The sequence below is a fragment of the Populus nigra genome, chromosome 19 (assembly GCF_951802175.1).
Source record: "Populus nigra chromosome 19, ddPopNigr1.1, whole genome shotgun sequence".
Lineage (NCBI taxonomy): Eukaryota > Viridiplantae > Streptophyta > Magnoliopsida > Malpighiales > Salicaceae > Populus > Populus nigra.
In genome coordinates, this window is record NC_084870.1 from 12,400,007 (window position 1) to 12,421,346 (window position 21,340).

Here is a 21,340-nt window from a genome sequence, read left to right on the forward strand (position 1 = left end):
AGCCACATCAACCCACCCATTACATATTTTACATGACACTTTGATTGACATGTCGTGTACCGCGAGGCTTCCCTCCGAGAGAAGCACGGAGAGAGAAATGGAGAGCGACAGTGCTGCCGAGGAAGCTCTGCAAAACCCTAGCAATACCGATGGAGGTGAAAAGCCGACAGTTACAAAGAAAGAAGAAAAAGAAGAGAAGCCAAAGGTGGTAGTAATAATGGGTCCAACTGGTTCAGGAAAATCAAAACTAGCCATTGATTTAGCAGCCCACTTCCCTGTTGAAATCATCAACGCTGATTCCATGCAGGTCTACCGTGGTCTTGATGTTCTCACCAACAAAGTCCCCATCTCTGATCAAGAGGGTCTGTTCTCTTTCTTTTCCTACATGTTAATATATGTTGTGCTTACGTCTTCTTTATAAAAGTGGCGTTCTTTTTCTATATAATGTGCAATTTACAAACAAGTATTACAGCCATGAATTTTTTATTTTTCACTTATAATAATAAAAAAATCTTGATGGGTTTTGGTTATAAATTCGTAAAAAGAAAAGAAAGATTAAGTCACTGAGGTTTGGCAATAAATTAGCCAACTTTGTTGATGAAATGACCGAAGCAAAGATTTTTTTTGGTAATGTGTTAGCAATATTAAGTAAGAACAAATAGATTTAACTAAACACAACGTCTTTGTCTTCGTGGAATTAAGGATCAACATTCTAGCAAAAATATTCTAGAAGTTCTCTTTTCCATTTAATTATTTTTGGAATTACGGTATAATCTTGCATCCTACGTATGACTCCTTGAAATTCCTTAGCAACTACCAACATCTTACAAAGTTTCAAATCTTCGTGGCTACGTAGAGGCTAGACCAGTTTCCAAACTACTTAGAATGAACGGGAGAGAAAGACATTAGAGGGTGTAGAGTTTATGACTCCGAGTGTGATGATTTCAAATGCTCGAAATGAAAATGTTTATATTTTATAGATAAGGGAAGGAAAGTGTACTCAACATTTAGGTTATTGTCTGCAAAACTAATATAATATAGATAGCTTATTGTTTGAGCGATGTAATGGGTCTCTATTTCTAGATGCTCACTAACACTTGGATTATGTTATAGAGATTGGACTGCCTATAATCTTCTAACGACTATTGGTCCTGCCCATGAGTTCCATCTCTCTGTACATGGTTACCTCTTTTCCTAGGTTGTGGAAATTGGGTTTTTCTTTCGTTATTTTTTCCTCAAAAAGTCTTCATTTTCATAGAAATTTCCTGATATTATTATTTCTTTGTTTTATGATTTTGTGAATGGATGCAGGAGTTCCACATCATCTCTTGGGAACAGTAAATCCTAATGTGGAATTCACTGCTAAGGACTTTCGGGATTCTGCTATTCCTGTGAGTTAGCTTTTGCCTTCTTCTTGAGCATTTGTTACTGTGCATATGCCATATAGGTTCTCAGCATTGGGAAATGCAGATACCTTTTGAAATGTTGTGTGGTTTTTGGGATTTTCATGGTCTTTATTATAGCTACTAATAATGCAATAAATGGCTTCATGGTACTAACAGTTGATAGAGTCATTCTAATTCCCATTTATTTACTTGGCTAAAAAGTAATGGTGTTATTTGGTTAAGCTCAGTAGCAATCCTTTTGGCCTTGCTAACTCAATTAGTTGTCAAATGATAATTAGTGCTGAGTCCTAATTATAACAAACACAACCATTTGTTTTGGCTTAGGTATTTCTCATTATTTTAATTGATCATGTGAATGTTTTGATTTGATTTGAGTTTTTTATATTTCAGCTCATCAATGAGATTCTGTCTCGCAATTGCTTGCCAGTTGTTGTTGGAGGTACAAATTACTATATCCAGGTAATGCTGTTTGCGTTGTCATTTGAGTAAGGTCTAGCATGGAGGTCTTTCTTTTATTTCCTGGCAAGGAGCTTTCTGGGCTGACCAGGAAGAGATATGTCTCTTTTAGTATATTCACATTACAAATTGTTAGCTCTTGCATTTTCATTTTCCTTTTAAAAATTGCTGTGCTGTCTTTTACTCTTTTCCATTTACTTACTGCGTTCAGGCTCTTGTAAGTCCATTCCTTCTAGATGATACAGCAAATGATTTAGATGAAAGCTTTCTGAATCATCCTTCTGGTATACACCAACTCTATTGGCTTAATCTGCATTAATCTGCAATTTAAATGAGATTGATATGCTTCACATGTTAACAGGTGATGAGCAGACTGATCATGCAACTGACTCTGGGAGAGAGAGTTTCAATCATAGCTATGACTATCTTAAAGAACTTGATCCTGTTGCAGCAAACAGACTCCACCCAAATAACCATAGAAAGGTTGGGATTCGAACTTTTCATGTTAGTGCAGTCCTTGAAAGACATGTTGAAATGTGCAATTTTTGTAGCTACCTTATTTCCATAGACTTAATTGTTGTGCCACAATGGAAATTTTTTCGCTATTCTGCTCACTTCATCTTCTTTTTACCTAGAGGAATTGTCTAACTGAAACATAATTATAGAGAAAATTAATTGTGCATGAACAAAAAGTCTTCTCCTGGGAGGACTGATAAATTCATTAGAAATTTTTTATTGTAAATTTGGCATCTCCCTTTCAGCAGCATCATCTACTAATCAGTCTAGAAAGACATGGTATTAACTCTTTTTTTTCTTCTGGATATCGCTAAATTTTGTTTTCTATACAGATCAATCAGTACCTTAATTTGTATGCTCGCTCTGGTGTCCTCCCTAGCAAACTTTATCAGGGAAAGGCTGCAGAGGTTCGTATTTCTTACTAAATATGTATTCATGCGTTCATATTTGTTCTCATTATAAACAACTGCTAAACATCAATCCAAACTTGTTGGCATCAGCTATAAGGATCCTTTTGCACCATTCAGCTTGATTATACATTTTCTCATTATATTTCAGATATTTTATACCAGAATAGAACTCTGCTATTATTTTGAAGCTGTTTGATTTTGGAAAAACGAATGTCTTGTATGTGGGCAGTTATTTATCAATACTTGTTTTTTAAATTTAGAGGGTATGCTACCTACACATTTTCAATTTCACCTCACTTTTAAGTGTGATTTCCATATATATTAAATAGATGCCCGCTAAAGCTTTTTGTGTGTCTCCGTTTACCTATTATTTTACTCTGTTTTATTTTCATTTTCATATTTTTAACATATCTTTGCTTTCTGTATGTAACTTTTATTTTAGGTCTTTAGGCCATCTTCTCAAATTGCTGTTTTGCTTGTTGTTTAACCTTTCATGATTCAACAAAATTCTGACACTTTAGCTACTTGATGTCTTGGCATGCATCTTCACGTTGGAAAATTTTGAAATGCAGTATATATTACTTGAAGAAGATTGGTTGCTGCAAGTATCTGCATCCCTTACTGAGATTTTCTGGATTTAGAAAGAATTATTAACTTTTCCCAGGAGGAATAAAACTAATCTCACAGCAGCTTAGGTTCAGCATGTTAGCTCTTAACTGAACAGAATGGGATTTGGATCCATCAAAGCCAATTCCAACTGTTGGAATTGAAGCTTCACAAAACAGAGTTGTAGAAATGAAACTATTCTTACCTGCATGCTCTTAAAATTTGTAACATCTTGATTGTGGCAGGGCAGAATTGGGGTTGCATGGATAATTATAGGTTCCATTGCTGTTTTATATGTGTTGATGCTGATATCCCAGTTCTGGACTCGTATGTGGAACGAAGAGTAGATAGCATGATAGATGCTGGATTACTTGGTGAAGTCTGTGAGGTTTACAATTATAATGCGGATTATACTCGAGGTTTGCGGCAAGCCATTGGTGTGCGGGAGTTTGATAATTTTCTGAAGGTTTACATGTCAGATGAAAAAGGACACGACTCTACTAGATCTCTCTTTGTGCAGTCAAAAAACGAGGATGTGAAGCTGTTGAAAGATAATATGAGGGAAATGCTCCATTCATCTGATGATAACCAACTTCAAATTCTGTTGGCAGAAGCTATCGACAAAGTAAAAGCAAACACCAGAAGACTTGTTCGTGTACAAGTAAGTCTGTATTGTCTCACATTATCTACTTGTCTTTGTTAGACATGCACTTGTGTTGAAGATCATATCTGAGACATTCAATATTTTTCACACGTCAGAAACAATCACTCCTGTTTATAGCATTGCTTATACTGTATATGTGCATGTGTTTGTGACTGTACATGCAAAAATTGTGCCACTTGAATGCACAAGCAGCTCCTATATCCTTTATCATATTTTTACTCAAATCATTCATGAAATTGCTACGGTGCACCTCATTCTCTGTTTAATGTGTTCATTGTGTCCAACATATGTAACTTTATGTTTTATGGTCAGCTCAAAGACTTCAGTGATTTAAATATTATTGTTTTACAGAAGAGGAGGCTTACTCGGCTTCAAACATTCTTTGGATGGAACATACATTATGTAGATGCAACAGAATTCATATCATGTAAGCCTTTCCAAGTCCTAGTTGTTTCATCCCTTCTCTTAGCATGCTTTGCAATGTACCCTGCTAAATGACACGGGTACTCATGTTTCAGGCAAATCGGATGAATTGTGGGCTGGACAAGTTGTTATCTCCGCTGTGAATGTTATTAGAGCTTTTCTAACCGAGGAGAGTGCAGTGCCTGATTTGGAAACGCATGTTGGTAGTGGAATGAAATCAGTTGAGAGGAACTTGTGGACTCAATACATTTGCAAGGTTTGTATGTCTCGAAGTACTTGAAGAATTATCCGTTTTTCTTAATTTTCACTTGTTTACTTGAATTGTCGATGTCGGCTGGTGTTTGGAAGAAGAAGGGCCAGGCTCTGAAATATGCTTGCTTGCGTCTTTGTTGATGTTAGGCTTGTGGGAATAGAGTGCTTAGAGGAGCTCATGAGTGGGAACAGCACAAACAGGGCCGTGGGCATAGAAAACGAATCTGTCGGCTACGGAAATCACAAGGTCACAGCTATTCCTTAGTGGAGCAGGAGGTCATCTCCAACAGTAGCTAGTCCCCAATTTTCATGATCGTACAATCCTAGTTATGAGATGGAATGTTCTAAGTATCTGCACGCGGACCTCACCTGTATTGGTCTAACAAATTGGTTGATTGTCCATAACATCCTTGAAATTATTTCCCAGTGACTGCCTTTTAGATTCTCCCAGCTCATTTACAATGTGAAAAATGGGAAGAGCTAGCAAGGGGAAGGTACCAGCAACTTCGTTTATCATTTTGCCCAATTTTTTTTTCCTATTCTCAATCTTGATGCGAGATGTAGTTGTGGATATATCAGTTTACTTGTATGTGAAACATGTTTTGTTTAGCGCCGGAAAGACGTGGTTAAAGACCTAGCTTGATAGTTATTCCTTTTCTGCGTAGTTTGTTAAACCTGGCTTTGGTCTGGCAGGTAGACCTATAAAACCTGTCACTCCGTGTATGATCCAGGTTCAATTTCAAGTTGAATGAAAAATATCATTGATCCGTTGAAACCTAATTGATCTCATTGGTTTTTAGTAACTTAATTGATTCGAACAAATTACTTATAATATAAGCCACGTGGCTGTTTCACTGTATATCATTTTACTGTTTCTCCTCTCATGTTTCATGTGGATTGTAATAGTGAGAATTATATAAAAAAATCAATTTGATTTTTGAACTTTGTTTTAGTGCAATTGAGCCCAAATTAAAGCTTAATTGGATGTTTTTTTTTACGACCGAGGGTTAAATTGAAAGTCAAAGGACTGAAGTGAAAAACAAGAGTGATATGGGTGGCGCGTTCAAATTTATTTGTAAAGTACGTTATTGTCCCTCATTTTTTTGCTATAAGATGACCAGTCCTTTGAAGTTTTAACAATTTCATTTTGGTACTAAACTTTAGTTCCATTATTTTTTAGTTCTTAACGGGTGAGAGAAGAGGGAGAGGGAGAGGATGGAGAAAGAAAAATATCATTTCTTTGATTTTGGCGACCACAACGTTAGATTTTTATTCCAAATATTTTTATATGATGAGAAAAGTTTGACTTGATGTTTTTTTATCTTGAAAATGCTTAAAAAAATCAGATATGAGATCAGGAAGAAATTGGTTTCCTAGTTGATTTTGGGTTTTTGACTGTTTTTTTGTGCTTTTCTGGAGGTTAAAGATCAGTTGAAAAAGGTTATTAAAGTGATTTCTAGATATTTTGGGTTGAAAATGAGTTTCTAACAAAAAAAAAACAGCTACCCTGATTTGCCGGCCACTATGGTGATCGGAATCTGAGTATGATGAGCAACGCCTCGTCTAATGTCTCTTTAAAAAAAAAAGTTAGTTAGGGTAAACAATATGTCGTCTGCACCATTATCAAATAAAAAAAAGATTCAAACGATTTGGATCTAGCAACCATGTCAAATCAAAGTAACATATACCAGATCCAAACAAGTTTGGCAATTATATTAAATCCAAGCAATTTAAATCTAATAACCAGCACAATAATAGAAAAAAAAGCCGTAGTGGAGCGCGGACTTATATCTAGTAGTATATAAACTTGGTTGAAGGAAGTTTTTTTTTTTAAAAAAAATAATAATAATAAAACAATATCTTTTAATAAAAAGTAATTAACTAATGTTGATACAGTGATCAGTTGGTTAATTGGATTGGTATTCAATGATTACTGTTCTTTTTTAATCAGTGGGGACAAGCTCTGGACTATGAAATATGAATAGTACTTTTTATGTATAGTGAGTCGGACGACAAAGCGGGTACAAAATATCAAAGCTCTGATTTTGTGAGTGTACAGATAGACGTGAATGCAAGGGTGTTATAATTCACTACCCACTTTAGTCAGCATCAGAGTGTTGTCTCATTAATTAGCAATTATGGATTTCATTACCGACTTTTGTCAGCACTAGATCGGCGCCACGCCATGTCATGTGCCGGACTATTCTTTTAAACCGGAAGAAAAAAAGTTGAGGGTACACTTATATTTGTAAAGAAAAAAAAAATCGTTAACTTAATTAATTTAATAATATAATAAAAATATAAGATAAAAATTAAAAAAATAAATACTGAATGATAATATTGAGAGAAAAAAATTTAATCCTTGTTAACTTTTCAATTCGAGTTATCAAATCAAAAGCACTATAAATAAAAAAATTATGAGGATTAAAATTACACAATAAAAACTATAAAATAAATCCAAAATAAAAAAATAAAACAAATGAGGGTTAAAATTGCAAAAATAAATAAATAAATTCAAGAACAACAATAAATTTTCAATTTGAGAGTTAAATTGAAAAAAATAAAAACATTAAAAAAATGACAAGAATAAAAAGAATAAATGCCAAAATGAAAAAAAAATACTATAAATTTGGATTGAATTGTGAAATTAAAATTAATAAAAAATTTATAAAAGGACCAAGAAAAAAAAACACAAGAATAAGAATCAAATCTAAAATATCAAAACATAATAATAAAAAATAAACATGCATAATTTTTCAATATGTTTATTTACATAAAAAAATTTCTAGATGTAAATAGAAATTATGCACACATCTAATTAGACAAGTCAATTACTACTATGTGAAGAAATAAATAAAAACAAAACAAAACAAACTAGGAGATAAAAGTACATTAAGATATTTAATATCGCAGTACGAGTAATTTATCCGGTTGTGTTTGATAAATTTGTAATAGAAACAGACATACACATAAAGTTCATTAAATAAAATAAAATAAAAATATTATGCAAAGCTGCATATATTAAAAATCTTATAAAAAATAAATATTTTTTTAAAAAATAAATTTAATCTATATAAAATTAAAAAAAAATCACAAATGAATCATACCAATATCATTAAAAATTAAACATGTCCAGTATCATTAAAAAATAATTACAATCTAAAAAAGACAGATAAATAGAAAAAAAATCACAAAGATTTGATATTAATTAAATCATATATAAAATAAAGCATTAATTAAAATAAATTCATTGTTTTAAACAAAAGAAAAGAATTTGGACATATACAGTGGGGCATGGTAAGCCGGGCTTAACGCCTCGCCCATTAAGCAACAACCCACTTGCGAGCTCGCAAGGGCAAGCCCAAGTATGCGGGTCTTTATTTTTTTTGTTAATGGAGTGGATGAAATGTTGTCTATACTGATTATTTCAAGAAAAAAATAACATGTTACTTGCATTAGTAGATGATGCGCCATCCAGGAATCCATAGAATTTGGGGATGTGGTGGGTGGAAAATAAGGTCCTTGATTTTTTAACAAATAAATATATTTTCAACTTATTTTTTACTTTAAATACCTAGAAAATATCATAGAAACCTTGTTAAACAAGTCAATAACTTTAAAAAACACAAAAAACCCAACTTGAAATTCAAAAAAATTTCAAGACTTTAAACACTTTTAAACCTAATCTGAACTTAAAATCGACTGTATTTGGTGGTCAAAATAATCACCAACATAATTTTTTTTATTTATACTGAATCCAGCAATCCCCTCTCTTTTTTTCCACCAAAAAAGATTGAAAATCAAGAAAATAAGATTTGATATTAAAATTAATTTCTTTTTAAAATTACATGTCCCTATTATCAAATAGCTCAAAAAGATAGGCGGGAATGAACTCTTGAATCAAACTTCAAACCTAACACCTATTTTAAATGTATTTTTAACGTCAATTTTCTGTCTTTTAATTTAATCTTTTCTTTTAAAAAATATGTAATTAATCACTAATTTGAGTTAAAAAAAAAGCTAAATTATGCAAAACAATAATTTAACAATCAAATTAAAAATTTTAAAAAACACTGCTGCAGTACAAAGTACTGCGTGAGGAGATGAAAAGTAATAACAAAAAGTTCTCTTTTGGTTTCTTTTAATGAAAGTGTAGTTTCATTAATTAACAATGAAGAAATCATCAATGTTTTTTAAATATATTTGTTTATCCAAAAATATCTTAAAATAATTTTTTATTTTTAAAATTTATTTTTAATATCAACCTATTAAAAATAATTTAAAACTAAAAAAACCTTTAAACCAAAAAACAATTAAAAAAATATTAAAAAACATGGTACAACCATAAAAAACAAGCACGGCTGTAAACTTTAACACTTGCAGTGGAATAAATAATAAAAGTCAATAGACTAACATGTATCACGAGGGAGCACTGACACAATTATGTGATAATATATATATATATATATATATATATATATATATATATATATATATATATATATATATATATGACATACAAACATAAAACACATATTTAAAAAAATAATTTAATATTTTTTTAAAACAAAAATATTTTAAAAAAGTGTCTAAAAATAGAAAAAAAAAACACTCATCTGCACGCCCTTTAAGAGGAAAGGACTCTGCAATTTTTTCCCTCCCTATCCTTACTGATTTGACACCATCATATCTGATACCTGTGCTGTCAATCGTGAATCGTAATATTCTACAGAAAAGAGCACTTCACCTTTCCTCCACCACGTGTTTCTCAAAAATTCTATTGATGTATCATTAGAAGAATGAGGAATCACTTGGGCTCGCACTTGTGCCTCCATGCGTGAGGTTTTAGTGTTAAACCACCAGCACCCAATTGACGGCTTCAAAAACTTCAGCAAGGATTCTCATTGAACTAGTTACGAGAGCATACGAAAGGACCCTGTGAGAATATCTTCTGCCTTTCATCAAGAGAGAATGCACAAATGAAAGAAGAAAATGGGAAACAAGATTCAACAATGACCAATGTATGAACATCAAGTTTTGTTCAGCTGCATGTATCGATTAGTGTTCGTTCAATAGTTAAAGAATGGACTAGACTACTGTTAAAACGGAGAAAATAAATCAATGTTTAACGCGAACTAACTAATAAAAACTGAAAGCATCTTGCCTTTAGAGTGATGTCTCATTAGGGAAAAGCCTTTCAAGTCTGCAAACATGTCAACAAGAAGTCAGGCTCCTCCCAGTGGAGTAAGGAATCCGCACCAAAATCCTTCGCTATATATGTTCAGAGGAATAAAAGAAAGTATAAGAACTCAGGGTAAGTTGCTGAACCAAATTCTTTGATTCTGCTTCTCATAGCTGTTAAAGGAGTTATGAATGTATTAACAAGCAATCATGATGGCGACAAATAATTACCAGAGCGTGCGTTGAGCACATACAGGCTCTCTTCCTTCTACCTAGCGCTACAAGCAAACTAATATGGAAACAACCGATTCAAGTAAGTAAACAAATATATGCATCCAAGCAGAGGTTACAATAGATATTGAAATCTGAAGTACCAGTTATTGAATCAAAACAACCAGCTTAATTATGCTAAAACCCAAATAATTATTGCAAGATGACATGGGAACTACAAACGGATTAAGCTTAATACGAAGTCCAAGATTTCCCATACTGTACGTAGAAATATAATAAAAAATTAAAATCTTACAATAAAAAACTAAAAAATTGATATTATAAAACGTCAAACTGAGCCACAAGTAACTGGACTGTCTTTCTTTCCTTTAAACAAAGTAGTGCAGCTACGATGTGTCATTGTATCATTGCCCCATGACAGAAATATCGTCTTCGGAGAAACGAAGACCCTCGATTTTGTCATGTAATTAAGCTCTAATTTGTCCATCAGGGGATCAGTACATGGACTAAAACCTAGAAGATCTGGCAAGGATTCCCACCTTGGAAGATATATATAAGGCCGGTGGTGGAAAGAGACGTAACAAGCTAGGTGAGTAATGGGCAAATTCTTGATAAGATGATTAAACCACTAATACAAGTATTATTGTAAATATATCAAAATGTTCAAATCTAAGTATATATGTGGCTAATTTAGTTTACCAGGGTTAATTAGAAAGCTCAGGGGGCGGGGGGATCACTGCTGCTTTAAAAGATCAAATTCTGTAGTAAAAAATCTGTTGTGTTTTAGACAATTCAAGTCAAATTTGTTTACTTCACTGTTGATGCCTCAATAGTCGGCACAAAAGCTAAGTTGGAGAATTTTTTTTTCTGGGTGTCCACATCTATCACACACTTTTTTTTTGGATTCGAGGAAACTTTATTTCTCGAAAAGTGTATTTTATGGATCCAGATAAGTGAGTAAAATCTCGATTGTTCTAGGCTCTTACAAGAAGTGCACGCCCTGACTCGAACTCGAGACCTGCTGTGCAGATCTCAAGTCCTTTGCCACCACGCTATACCCTTTGAAGACCTCTTTCTCTCTCACTCACACACACACACACAACACACACACACACACACTCAAAAGGTTCTTTACTTATTTGTTTGAAAAAAAAAAGGTTCTTTACTTATTTGTTTGAAAAAAAACATGTTTTCAAAGACAAAAAAAAGGGTCATAGTAATTTGGAGAAATTTGCTTTTTCTTTTTTAGGAGCGGGGCATTTTCCAAAAAGGAAAAGTATATTCTATATCTTTTGTTAATTTTAGGGGCAGTTGTGTGCGTTTCATAATTCACAGTAACTATGCATATATGCATATTAGGTTATATATTAACTCAATTATAGAAATAATATTATCTTTAGAATTTAATTTCAGTTTATGTATTCCAAACACCATATAATGTTTTTTTTACTTTGTTTTCCATGGCAGAACTCAATTTAAAAAAAAATTGAATTATTCTCTCCAAGAAAGTTTTATCCATGATTACACTTGTTTATCAAGACAAATTATCCCCCCCCCCCCCCCAAGAAAAAAAAAAAAGAGCCTAAAATAACGTACGTAGTCCGTTAAAGTCATCAAAAGAGGTGATGGCCGTGTTTTCTTTTGTTCCATGTTTATCTTCTTGCACATCATGAAAAACAAAGACACCCCGCTATTTCTTAATTTTCCACCTTTTTTTTTGTCTTGGATCGAAGAAATGCGTGTCATGAAGAGAGAGAGAAATTATGTTATAGCTCACGTCGATTCATTTAATTCTCTTTCGTGTTTTCATAAATCTGCCAAGAGGGAAAAATTTAATCAATAAAAATAAATTGTTTTAAATTTTGGACAAGACATACATAACACGTACGTAGTTTATTTTTTAAAATAAACCATAGCATTTGACTACTTAATTATGGTACATGTATGAATCATCACATCCCATGTCCTTCTCTCTCTAAAAAGTTTTAAATTCGAGCTTCTTTCCTGTAAATCATAACAAAAGGAGAAGGTTAATTAGATTTCCCTTTTGTTTCCTTTACTCCCCTTCCAATTCAATGAACCCACACAACATGATTGCTTACTGAGTTTGTAAAATGCAGACGCAACAACGTAGACAAACACTCTCTTACTGAGTTTGTAAACCAGGTAGTACTGCCTCCAGATAAATCGAAACCAGCGAGGGGTCCTCATTCAAGGTCGTGAACACCATTAATCAATGCGGGTCCTTTCAGAGAAAATATCGGTCCCACTAATCTGTCTTGTTATTCATACTATTAATAATTCAAATGTACAATGGGGTTATCAGGCCCCATGATTTTGATCCACACATGTGGATGCCCGAGCATCGGTGTGTTGCTCGTGTAATTAAAACCGTGTCCGTTTCCATGTCTGCTTCGCGGATTGAATAATTCTCAAAGGAAATGGTCAAATAATTAATTAATCTCATGCACAATGTTTTCGGCAGTCTCAGGCTCGTGAATCACTTACTAGCATATATAAACATTTGTGTATTTGAATGAGAGATAGATTGTGCTTTCTTTTTAGAGGTTTGATTTGTGTTTAAAAAATATTAAACTTAAAAAAAAAAAAATTAGTACACCTCCAAGCCAAACACATATGTGATATGCCGATCACTCTATATATCTAGCTTGACCTATTGCAGCTTTGGCCCTCAACTATTTGTTCTCCTCTTGCTAAAAGCCTAAATGAAATTTGAGAATTATTCATCGTCACAATCTTCAATTCGTCAGACTTTATCATGCAAGCAATGCAACAGCCCTAATATTAATAATCTTCCACGAGGGCAAGAGCGGCCAGTTGCAGTTTTGAAGAAGAACAAAGCGGGAAGGAAGAAGTTCAAGGAGACGAGGCATCCGGTATATAGGGGGGTGCGGAGAAGAAATGGGAATAAATGGGTATGTGAAGTGCGTGAACCAAACAAGAAATCAAGAATTTGGGTGGGGACCTTCAAGAGCCCAGAAATGGCAGCTAGGGCACATGATGTTGCTGCTTTAGCACTTAAAGGAGAGCTTGCTGCCTTGAACTTTCTCGATTCAGCTTTGATACTTCCTCGAGCAAAGTCGTCTTCTGCTAGAGATATACAAAGGGCTGCCCTTGCTGCTACAGAGGTCTTGGGAGGAAGTGCTTCTTCGTGTTCTTCTTCCTCCTCACCTGATCATAAGAAACTTTCATGCGTGACGAGGTCAAGGAAAGTCTTGAGTCCATCTTTAAGTGATCTTCCAGTACATGAGAAGGGCACAGAAAATGTCTTAAGACCTTCATTAATTGACACACAAAGTGTTGAGATATATGAAAAGAAGGTTTCTAATGAAGAGCCTTTTTCAAATATGGTCATGTCATGCTCTAATAACTGCTGCTCAGAGAAGGTGCCTAATCATTCCAATGCAACGTTCTTTGATGAGGAGGCATTGTTTAACATGCCAGGATTACTTGATAGCATGGCAGAGGGTTTGATCCTTACCCCGCCAGCTATGGCAAGAGGAGTTTATTGGGATGACATGGCTTGTTCTACGGACTTGACATTATGGGAGGACGACTACTTAGATTCTCAGTGATCACTACACACACACACACACGCACGCACGCACGCACGCACGCACGCACACTACCATTCCATCCATTATCCTTCTTAGGGCTCATTGGAAATGGACTTTTTAGAACATTAATTATAATGTCTTCTTAATTAATTAAGATTCTAGGGTTCATAGGCTCTAGGAGTCCACTCATCCTCTTTAGAACTTAATTTTAGAGTTCAATTTTCCCTCTTTTCTACCAATTTATTGTTATGTAGGGAGAGAATCGTTGTATATAATTTGGAATCGATGACCTATATATCTGATCACTTATATAAAGATCAACCATGAATCCATGATCGATGCCCCATAATCCCGTGCCCTTTTCAAAGTGCATGAGAATTTAGTATTTATTTAGGATTTATTTTCTTCTCGAATGACATATTACCAAAAAAATTTTAATTAATGACTGTAATATATATATATATATTCCCTTCAAATATTTAATAATATATAAAAATATGTAACCAATTTAATACAATTATCAATCAAAATGAAATTTATGGAATTTGATCAGAGGTTAATAAAGAGGAGAGATAAAAATAAATTTCATAATGGTTGAAGGCAAAAAAAAAACAATTATAGTATTTATAGAGTACTTAGTGTATGAGTAGTTATTTTTTAAGCCTAAGAGATAGATTGGATTAAAAAAAAATCAAATCCGTAACTCATGAAAAGACTATTTTCACCTGACTGATTTTCTCTCTCTCTTTTGTTTCTCTTTTTCCTTGTTTTATATCTTTCTTGGAAGTAAATACAAGTGGTTACTACTTGAACATCAAGGCACTTAATTAATCATAGTGGAGCAAGCTCTTACCTATCATTTACCAAACTAAATCCACTCCTCTGAGTTAAAACAATTTCTTTTTTATGTTAAGAAAATATATTTTAGAGGTTTTTCAAGTTTTTAATTTATAAATTATTTATTATTTTTTAAATGAAATTAAGTTTCCAAGGTAAAGTTAAAATCCACAACTGTAATATTATATATTCATGTCATAATGGTATCGATCAATGTCCTGAATGGCGTAAGTGTGGTTGTTGATTCTTAATTTTTGAGTGATTAAGATGAGTACAATGCATCTCTTGTATACGACGACTCAAGTATATTTTTGAGCTTTGATTTTTTTTTAACTATAAATGTCTAGGCTAATTTACACGTGCACATTAACTAATTTTTCAGGACAATAAAATTAACAATTAGATAAGCTTTTAATGTTTCTAAGATTTATAACACTCGAACTAATAATCTTTAAAGAACAAATTCAGAACCTGATCAGTTTAGCTACACTGAAAGCTACGATCTTGCTGTTGCTAATGATGGTTTGTTCATGTCCCTGCATGCGCTATTTATTCAAGGTTTTATAAAACCATGAGTGGTTCATCTTTGGTTTCTTGGAATTGAATCTTTCGTTGCTATTGGAGGCATGCATGGTTCCATTCCTTGATTCTCGTTATTTTATGGTCAATATGGTGGAAGCCTTGCGTCTTTGCTATTGGAAAATCTCACGTTAGAGTTTGGCTGTCTTCTTGTCGTTCCCCCCTTTTTCTTGACGATGACGACGATGTATTTCTTTCTTTTTTTGACTTACTTTGAATATATATATATACATATATTTTTTTTTTTGAAAGAAGCTGATAGGGTTAAATAAGACATAATTATGTTATGCAATCACATTACATAGAATAAAAATTCGCTGAACTAACTAGCTAAATATAGAAACATAATCTTTCCACTATCTGTTCCCTACATAGTAACCAAAACGTTGCCCTAAAATACCACAAGCTGTAGAGGCTAAACATAGTACCGACAGATTATCTAGGGGGTCATAGCCAAGCAACAAAATCAGATATTATGTGCACTCCTTATTTAGCGAGGTGATCTGCCATGTGATTACTTTCCCGGTAAGAATGAGTATAGCTAATTGAATCAAAACATGAAGCTACCCTCTGAGTTGAAGAGAAGAGTTTATGATGAATTCAAGGCCTATTATGAGGATTATTCATCCAGCTAATGACATTGACAGAATCAGATTCAATAATAATATGTTTATAATGTAGGAAGCAATTAAAGGCTGATAATTTGATAGCTTTGATTATTGCTCTCAGCTCAGCTACATTGGAGTCCAAGATCCCAACCGACAAAGAAAAAATACCTAAAAATATTCCATCGTGATTTTGCAAAACACCACCTATTTTGGAGGGGCCAGGTTTTCCGATAAAGGATCCGTCAACATTTCATTTGAATCTATTAGTCATAGGAGGAGACCACATAACCACCATATATCTTTATGGATTTATTCCTTTTTAATTCCCGGTAACAGTTTCACATCACATTCATATAAAATAAAATAACATAAGAACATGTTGGATTTATGAATTAGATTCTTTGTTAATAATATCTCTTTTGAACAAAAAAAAATCAAAATTAATTTTTAGATCATTGCAAAACTAATAGAGGGGAATTTATCTTCCCTTTTGTGCTGGTGATGGGACTTTAGGATTTGATTAGATAGAGAGATTTTATATTCGCTACGAGCAAGATTACTCTTATTTTGGATGACATCAGTACAATTGTAAGAATATCTCTATATATGGACATTAAAACTGTAAATGTCATCACATATTCCCGGGCACACCAAAACCAGGAATCAATAGACCGGATGGAACGACAGCGGTTTGCTCAAATAAGGGAATAACCAACGAGCAACCCTAGATAAGCTGGTCTGGCCATGGGACCGAACGTTCAAAGAGGGGAATCCAAAGAGGTTTTAATTTAAATTAAAAAATATATTTGAGTACCTGACTTGTTCAATATGATAGATTTTAGGTACATCCAGAGTATAAATAATCATAGATTCTAGGTCTCGCAGCCAATACTATGAGATTAGAAGTTACCATCCATCCAAGGACATAACCCGCAGCCCATTAGCAATAGCTTCTGCAGACGTCCAGAAGTATTCATTAGGCTGCCGTCCACAACATTGTGCCAACACATGTAATTGTTTTTAAAATTATTTTCAATATTAATATATTAAAATAATTTTAAATAAAAAATTTAATTTTTTTTTTATAAAATATCATTTATCCCACGTTTTCAATCAGCACTGAAATAAGCTAGCTTTCAATTTGGGCCATTTACACATGATTCAAGCAAATTCAAATTCAAGTAACTTGATCTATGACTTGAATAATCCAATCAAAATCAAGATAAATTTAATTATTATTTTTTCATTTCTTTTGATCTTTTATTTAAAACAAAATTATTTTAAATAAAAATAAAAATTCTATGACCTGATCTTATATTAAAAAAGAGCCGGTTAAATGAGGTTAATTTTAATTATAACACTAATAAACACACCAATTCATTAATAAACTAGAATAAAGTATACGTACAGGAACCATCCTCTTTCTCCGTTAACATTCTCAACCTAAAAAAACTGAGACATGTTTCTTTGGTTACAGGTCCCCAACACCATCCGATTAATCACGCATTCACAAGCCAGCACTTACTACAACCTATTCATTTCAAAAGTAGGGAGTTAGGCATGCGAGAAAGGAATAACACAGAGGAAAGAAAGAAATTCTTTTCTTTCATATTACGAAGAAGAAGAAGATGTTATTATCGTAGACGCAATGAAGCATTGTGGTCTCTACCCTCTACCCTAGCTAGAGAGAAGGCCATCAAATCAGCTCCTTTGGCATCACCAATTCTTTTCAAGGCTCGAACTTCATTAATTACAAAAGCAAAGTAGGGAGTTAGGCTTGTGGAAAAGGAATATTGCATTGGAAAAAAAAACGAAAAGAATTACACCTATCATGATTCATATCCATGCCCTGCGTGAAAAATGTGTACCAACTTTCATGTCCTCGATGATGTAACTCATGATAAATCAATGAATTCCATGATAGACGTTTGTCACAATAATTTGAGAGCGTTTATTCAAATGTTGATAGATTTAAATGTATTTTTGAAGTTTAATTAATTGGTAAGTAAATTTATTTTCGTATTATAGTTCAGATGTTTTTTTCTTAAGATATATTTTTTATGAGTTTGGGTATGCCTAATCCGATTAAGACCCACTTAAATAGGGTTTTGTTCTTATTCATCCTTTACACCAAAAATTAAACGTAAAATATTGTTTGATAATAATTAAAATGTCATTAAAGATTATTAATGTCATTTTCTTACAGAACTTGGCACTAGAGGCTGCCCAAGAGCCGAAACAAAGCCGAAATAAAAGTAAACCCAGCAAATGGACTAAAATCTTAAAACCCGTTATTCCAGCATTCCTGCTTGATTGTGAGCTTTGCCGTAAGAGATCCGTATGTCATAATGTAGTGTCGGTTTGAAAATATAGTAAATGTTATTTTTAAAATATTTTTTATTTGAAAATAAATTAAAATAACATTTTATTCTTTTTAAAATTTATTTAAATATCAGTATATATCTAAAAATCAAAAAAATAATTTAAAAATTTTCAAAAAAATAGTTGGACTGAGCAATGCCAAATACCTTCTTAATCTGGGTTATGGCAGTACAAGCTCGAATCATTTTTATTGTAAGTACATATAACCATCAACACTCAACACACCAAGCCCCCCCCCCCCCCCCCCTCAAAAGCTAAGGACATCTTCAAATTAATTTATATGAATTTTAATAAAAACTAAATTTTATATAAACGTTAATCGAAACTAAATCTCATTTCAAAATGATTTTTAAATATACACCCCTTTAAGACGGGCCTCGCAAATGGTTTTGATGATCCCTTGTGTTTTATTTTTTTTATTTGAACATACTCGGTCTTCACTGCATCCTCGTGGTATCAAGAATTTTCCAGTTTTTGTGGCAGGGCAGCTCTATATATATAGGTAAGGAATTTTTGTCAATGTTTTTGGGGAAAAAGATTGAAGGAACAAAACTTTCCTTTCTTATAAAGAAACCATGCATTATGCTGACTAGTAATGCTAAGGTAGGTGTGCACGCTATGGAAGGTTCATTAGCTCACCCATTTGGTATTGATTAAGAAATAGGAGTCATGACTCGGCAGAAGTCAACTTCAACAACACCCACTTCCATGGCAATATCTTGCCTAGCTATCAAGGAAGGCCAGCCGAAACCGCGTAGCAGCTACATTTTAATTAGGTTATGGGAGAGCTTGATTTTGCAGTTAACTCGGGACACAAATGAAAGGCTGAAGAATTTAGCTGAGGAAACATGTTCAGTAGGTTGCCCAGTACTACAAGTCTACAACTAGATAAATGCAATGAAATGAAGATATCCTATTTATTTTATTTTATTAACAGCTTGTTGTAATTTCTTTCAAACTTCTCAATCTGAATACTTCTTTATTGACATTATAAATAGAGTATATATAAACTGAGCACAGAATAATTGAATAATTATTACCTCATATGACATTCTAATAATTTTATAGCCTATTCTGGAAGTTCCAACTCAATGGAAGATGCAATTTAATTGGTTTGTAATTAACACAATATTAAATTTGATACTTGTTTGGTGTTACGTACGGTCAAACCAAACTTTTAAAAATTTATGAATTATTTTTTGTTTTAAATTAATTTTTTTTGTGTGTTTTTGGATTGTTTATGCTGAGGCAAAGTTGCTTCTACGAAAGAGAACTCAAAGGTCAAAGGCAGAATATGCACAATTAAAAATCATTTGGCCTGTAGTAGGTTTAGTCACTAGCCGACAAACGTTTTAGTATTAAAGACACGGCAGACCAAACATGTTATGGCATATGTCATGGCTGAAAAAATTGATGCTGCAGTCGGCGATATGGGATAAGTTAGCGATGAAGAGTCCTGCTCAAAGCTTGAGTTTTTCAAGGTCAGGACTCTAGATTTAAAGGGAGGCATAGGAGGTGAACAGGGCGGGAAGGGATCTTCACTTGCTCATGTCTGACTCCTGTGGTAAGGGCAGCTTTTGATTTTGTCATGGCTTTTCTGATGGCCCTTAATAAAGGTGCTTGAAAATTGCTAGTGATGGAAAGCCCACCAATATTTTACAATACAGGCTGTTCCATTTTTTTGGGGTTGTAGATTGTGGTGTGTAGTTAGAGGAAAGTCAAGATGGTTAAAACCTGCTATGAATCCTGCTATGAATTATGGTTGTTAATTCTGTTTTAATAAATGTTTTAATTTTTTAAATGAAATAAAATGTTTTAATTTTGAAGTATTTGGCCGTGTCGTTTTAAGTCGTTTTAAGGTTGTACTATTCATATATATATATATATATATATATATATATAAAATTCAACAAACATAATTTAAATTCAAGATAAATTAATTATAAATTATGCAATACAAACACAATACCAAACAAATATAATTTTAAAATTTAAAATATTTCTAAATAGTCAAGATTAAATAGATCTTTAACTTAAAGTAATTCAACTTAAACAAAATATCAAAATATTATGAAAGTAAAATATTTTAACACAAATATTTTAAATATAAAGTTAGGTCAATGTTATCAAGGCTAATAGAATCTAAAACATCCCTTGTTTTGCTCAAATTTCTATAAAGTATAAATATGAAAAAAACAACATGAATATAAACCATATATATTAGTGATAAATCTAATTTTAAAAAATTAATATCATTGTTAATGAAAATAATAATAATAATTTTCAATATTATTATTAATATCATTGTTATTGAAAATAGTAATGAAAAAGAGCTTTTTATACTTGGGTGATTTAATTAATAAAATTAAACAAGGTTCAATTTGATTCAACGACTTTTCAAGAGCGGAACGGAACATGTGGAATAGAACTGGAACGTTCTGGTTGAAATTTAGTCGAAAAATCTGAAACGGACTGAGATTTAAAATGAGATGAAAATTATTCTGTTTTGTTCTATTTTTTGAATTGATATGAAATATTTCGACCATTCCGAACGAAACAGAACAAAATTAACAACCTTGCTTTGAATTGCGTTTTTATCTAATATTCATGCATGGCTAGCTGTATTATGTGTTTGGTTTCCAATTCGCTCTATGATACACAGGTCACAGAAGAAAAGATTTTTCAGGTAATTTTGGGTACATATTCACTATAATCTTTGCCACAAAAAAATACGATGTATATTATAGATTCTACAACTAGTTTCTTTCCGTGGGTTTGTTCCTCAAACAAAAGCTATATATATATATGAAGTGAAACATATTTTGGCAAATTTGCGTGGTTCAACTCTACTGCGATTTTTATTTATAAGCTGTGGGTAATCTTTCCAAACTGTATAAGCTGCTTCGAGCACAAAAAAAATCTGTATAAATTTCTGCGAACTCCTTTACTGAATATGGATACACTCGTTCAGGAATTCCTCTGCATATCAATGAAAGTTGGTGGGCTATTACAAGATTTGAGAGTGCTAGCAAACCTTAGATTTGAAATGCGTTTACGTCTTGTGAGTTCATATGAAATCGTCATGACACCTACCGATGCCGAGTTTTTAAGTGATCACAGTGTTGTTGAGAATTGCCTGGGAACTGAGGAGGAAGTTGCTCAATTCTTCAGTTACATCAGCAAGGATGCTGCATTCGATCGATATCTACAG

The 21,340-nt window shown here is 32.9% G+C and overlaps 2 protein-coding genes across 2 annotated transcripts; both read left to right on the forward strand.

The window, feature by feature from the left end:
* The first annotated feature begins 32 nt into the window (after positions 1-32).
* LOC133679259 (tRNA dimethylallyltransferase 2) lies at positions 33-5,513 on the forward strand. The gene is made up of 10 exons (XM_062101802.1): positions 33-362; positions 1,312-1,391; positions 1,797-1,865; positions 2,074-2,146; positions 2,224-2,345; positions 2,711-2,785; positions 3,645-4,055; positions 4,410-4,485; positions 4,577-4,737; positions 4,881-5,513. Exons 1-10 carry the CDS (start codon positions 50-52, stop codon positions 5,028-5,030), a joined length of 1,530 nt encoding a protein of 509 aa, XP_061957786.1. The 5' UTR covers positions 33-49; the 3' UTR covers positions 5,031-5,513.
* Positions 5,514-12,687: 7,174 nt separating this feature from the next.
* Positions 12,688-14,017, forward strand: LOC133679141 (dehydration-responsive element-binding protein 3-like). The gene has a single exon (XM_062101646.1). The coding sequence runs from the start codon at positions 12,872-12,874 to the stop codon at positions 13,739-13,741; it is 870 nt and encodes a 289-aa protein (XP_061957630.1). The 5' UTR covers positions 12,688-12,871; the 3' UTR covers positions 13,742-14,017.
* Positions 14,018-21,340: the final 7,323 nt, after the last annotated feature.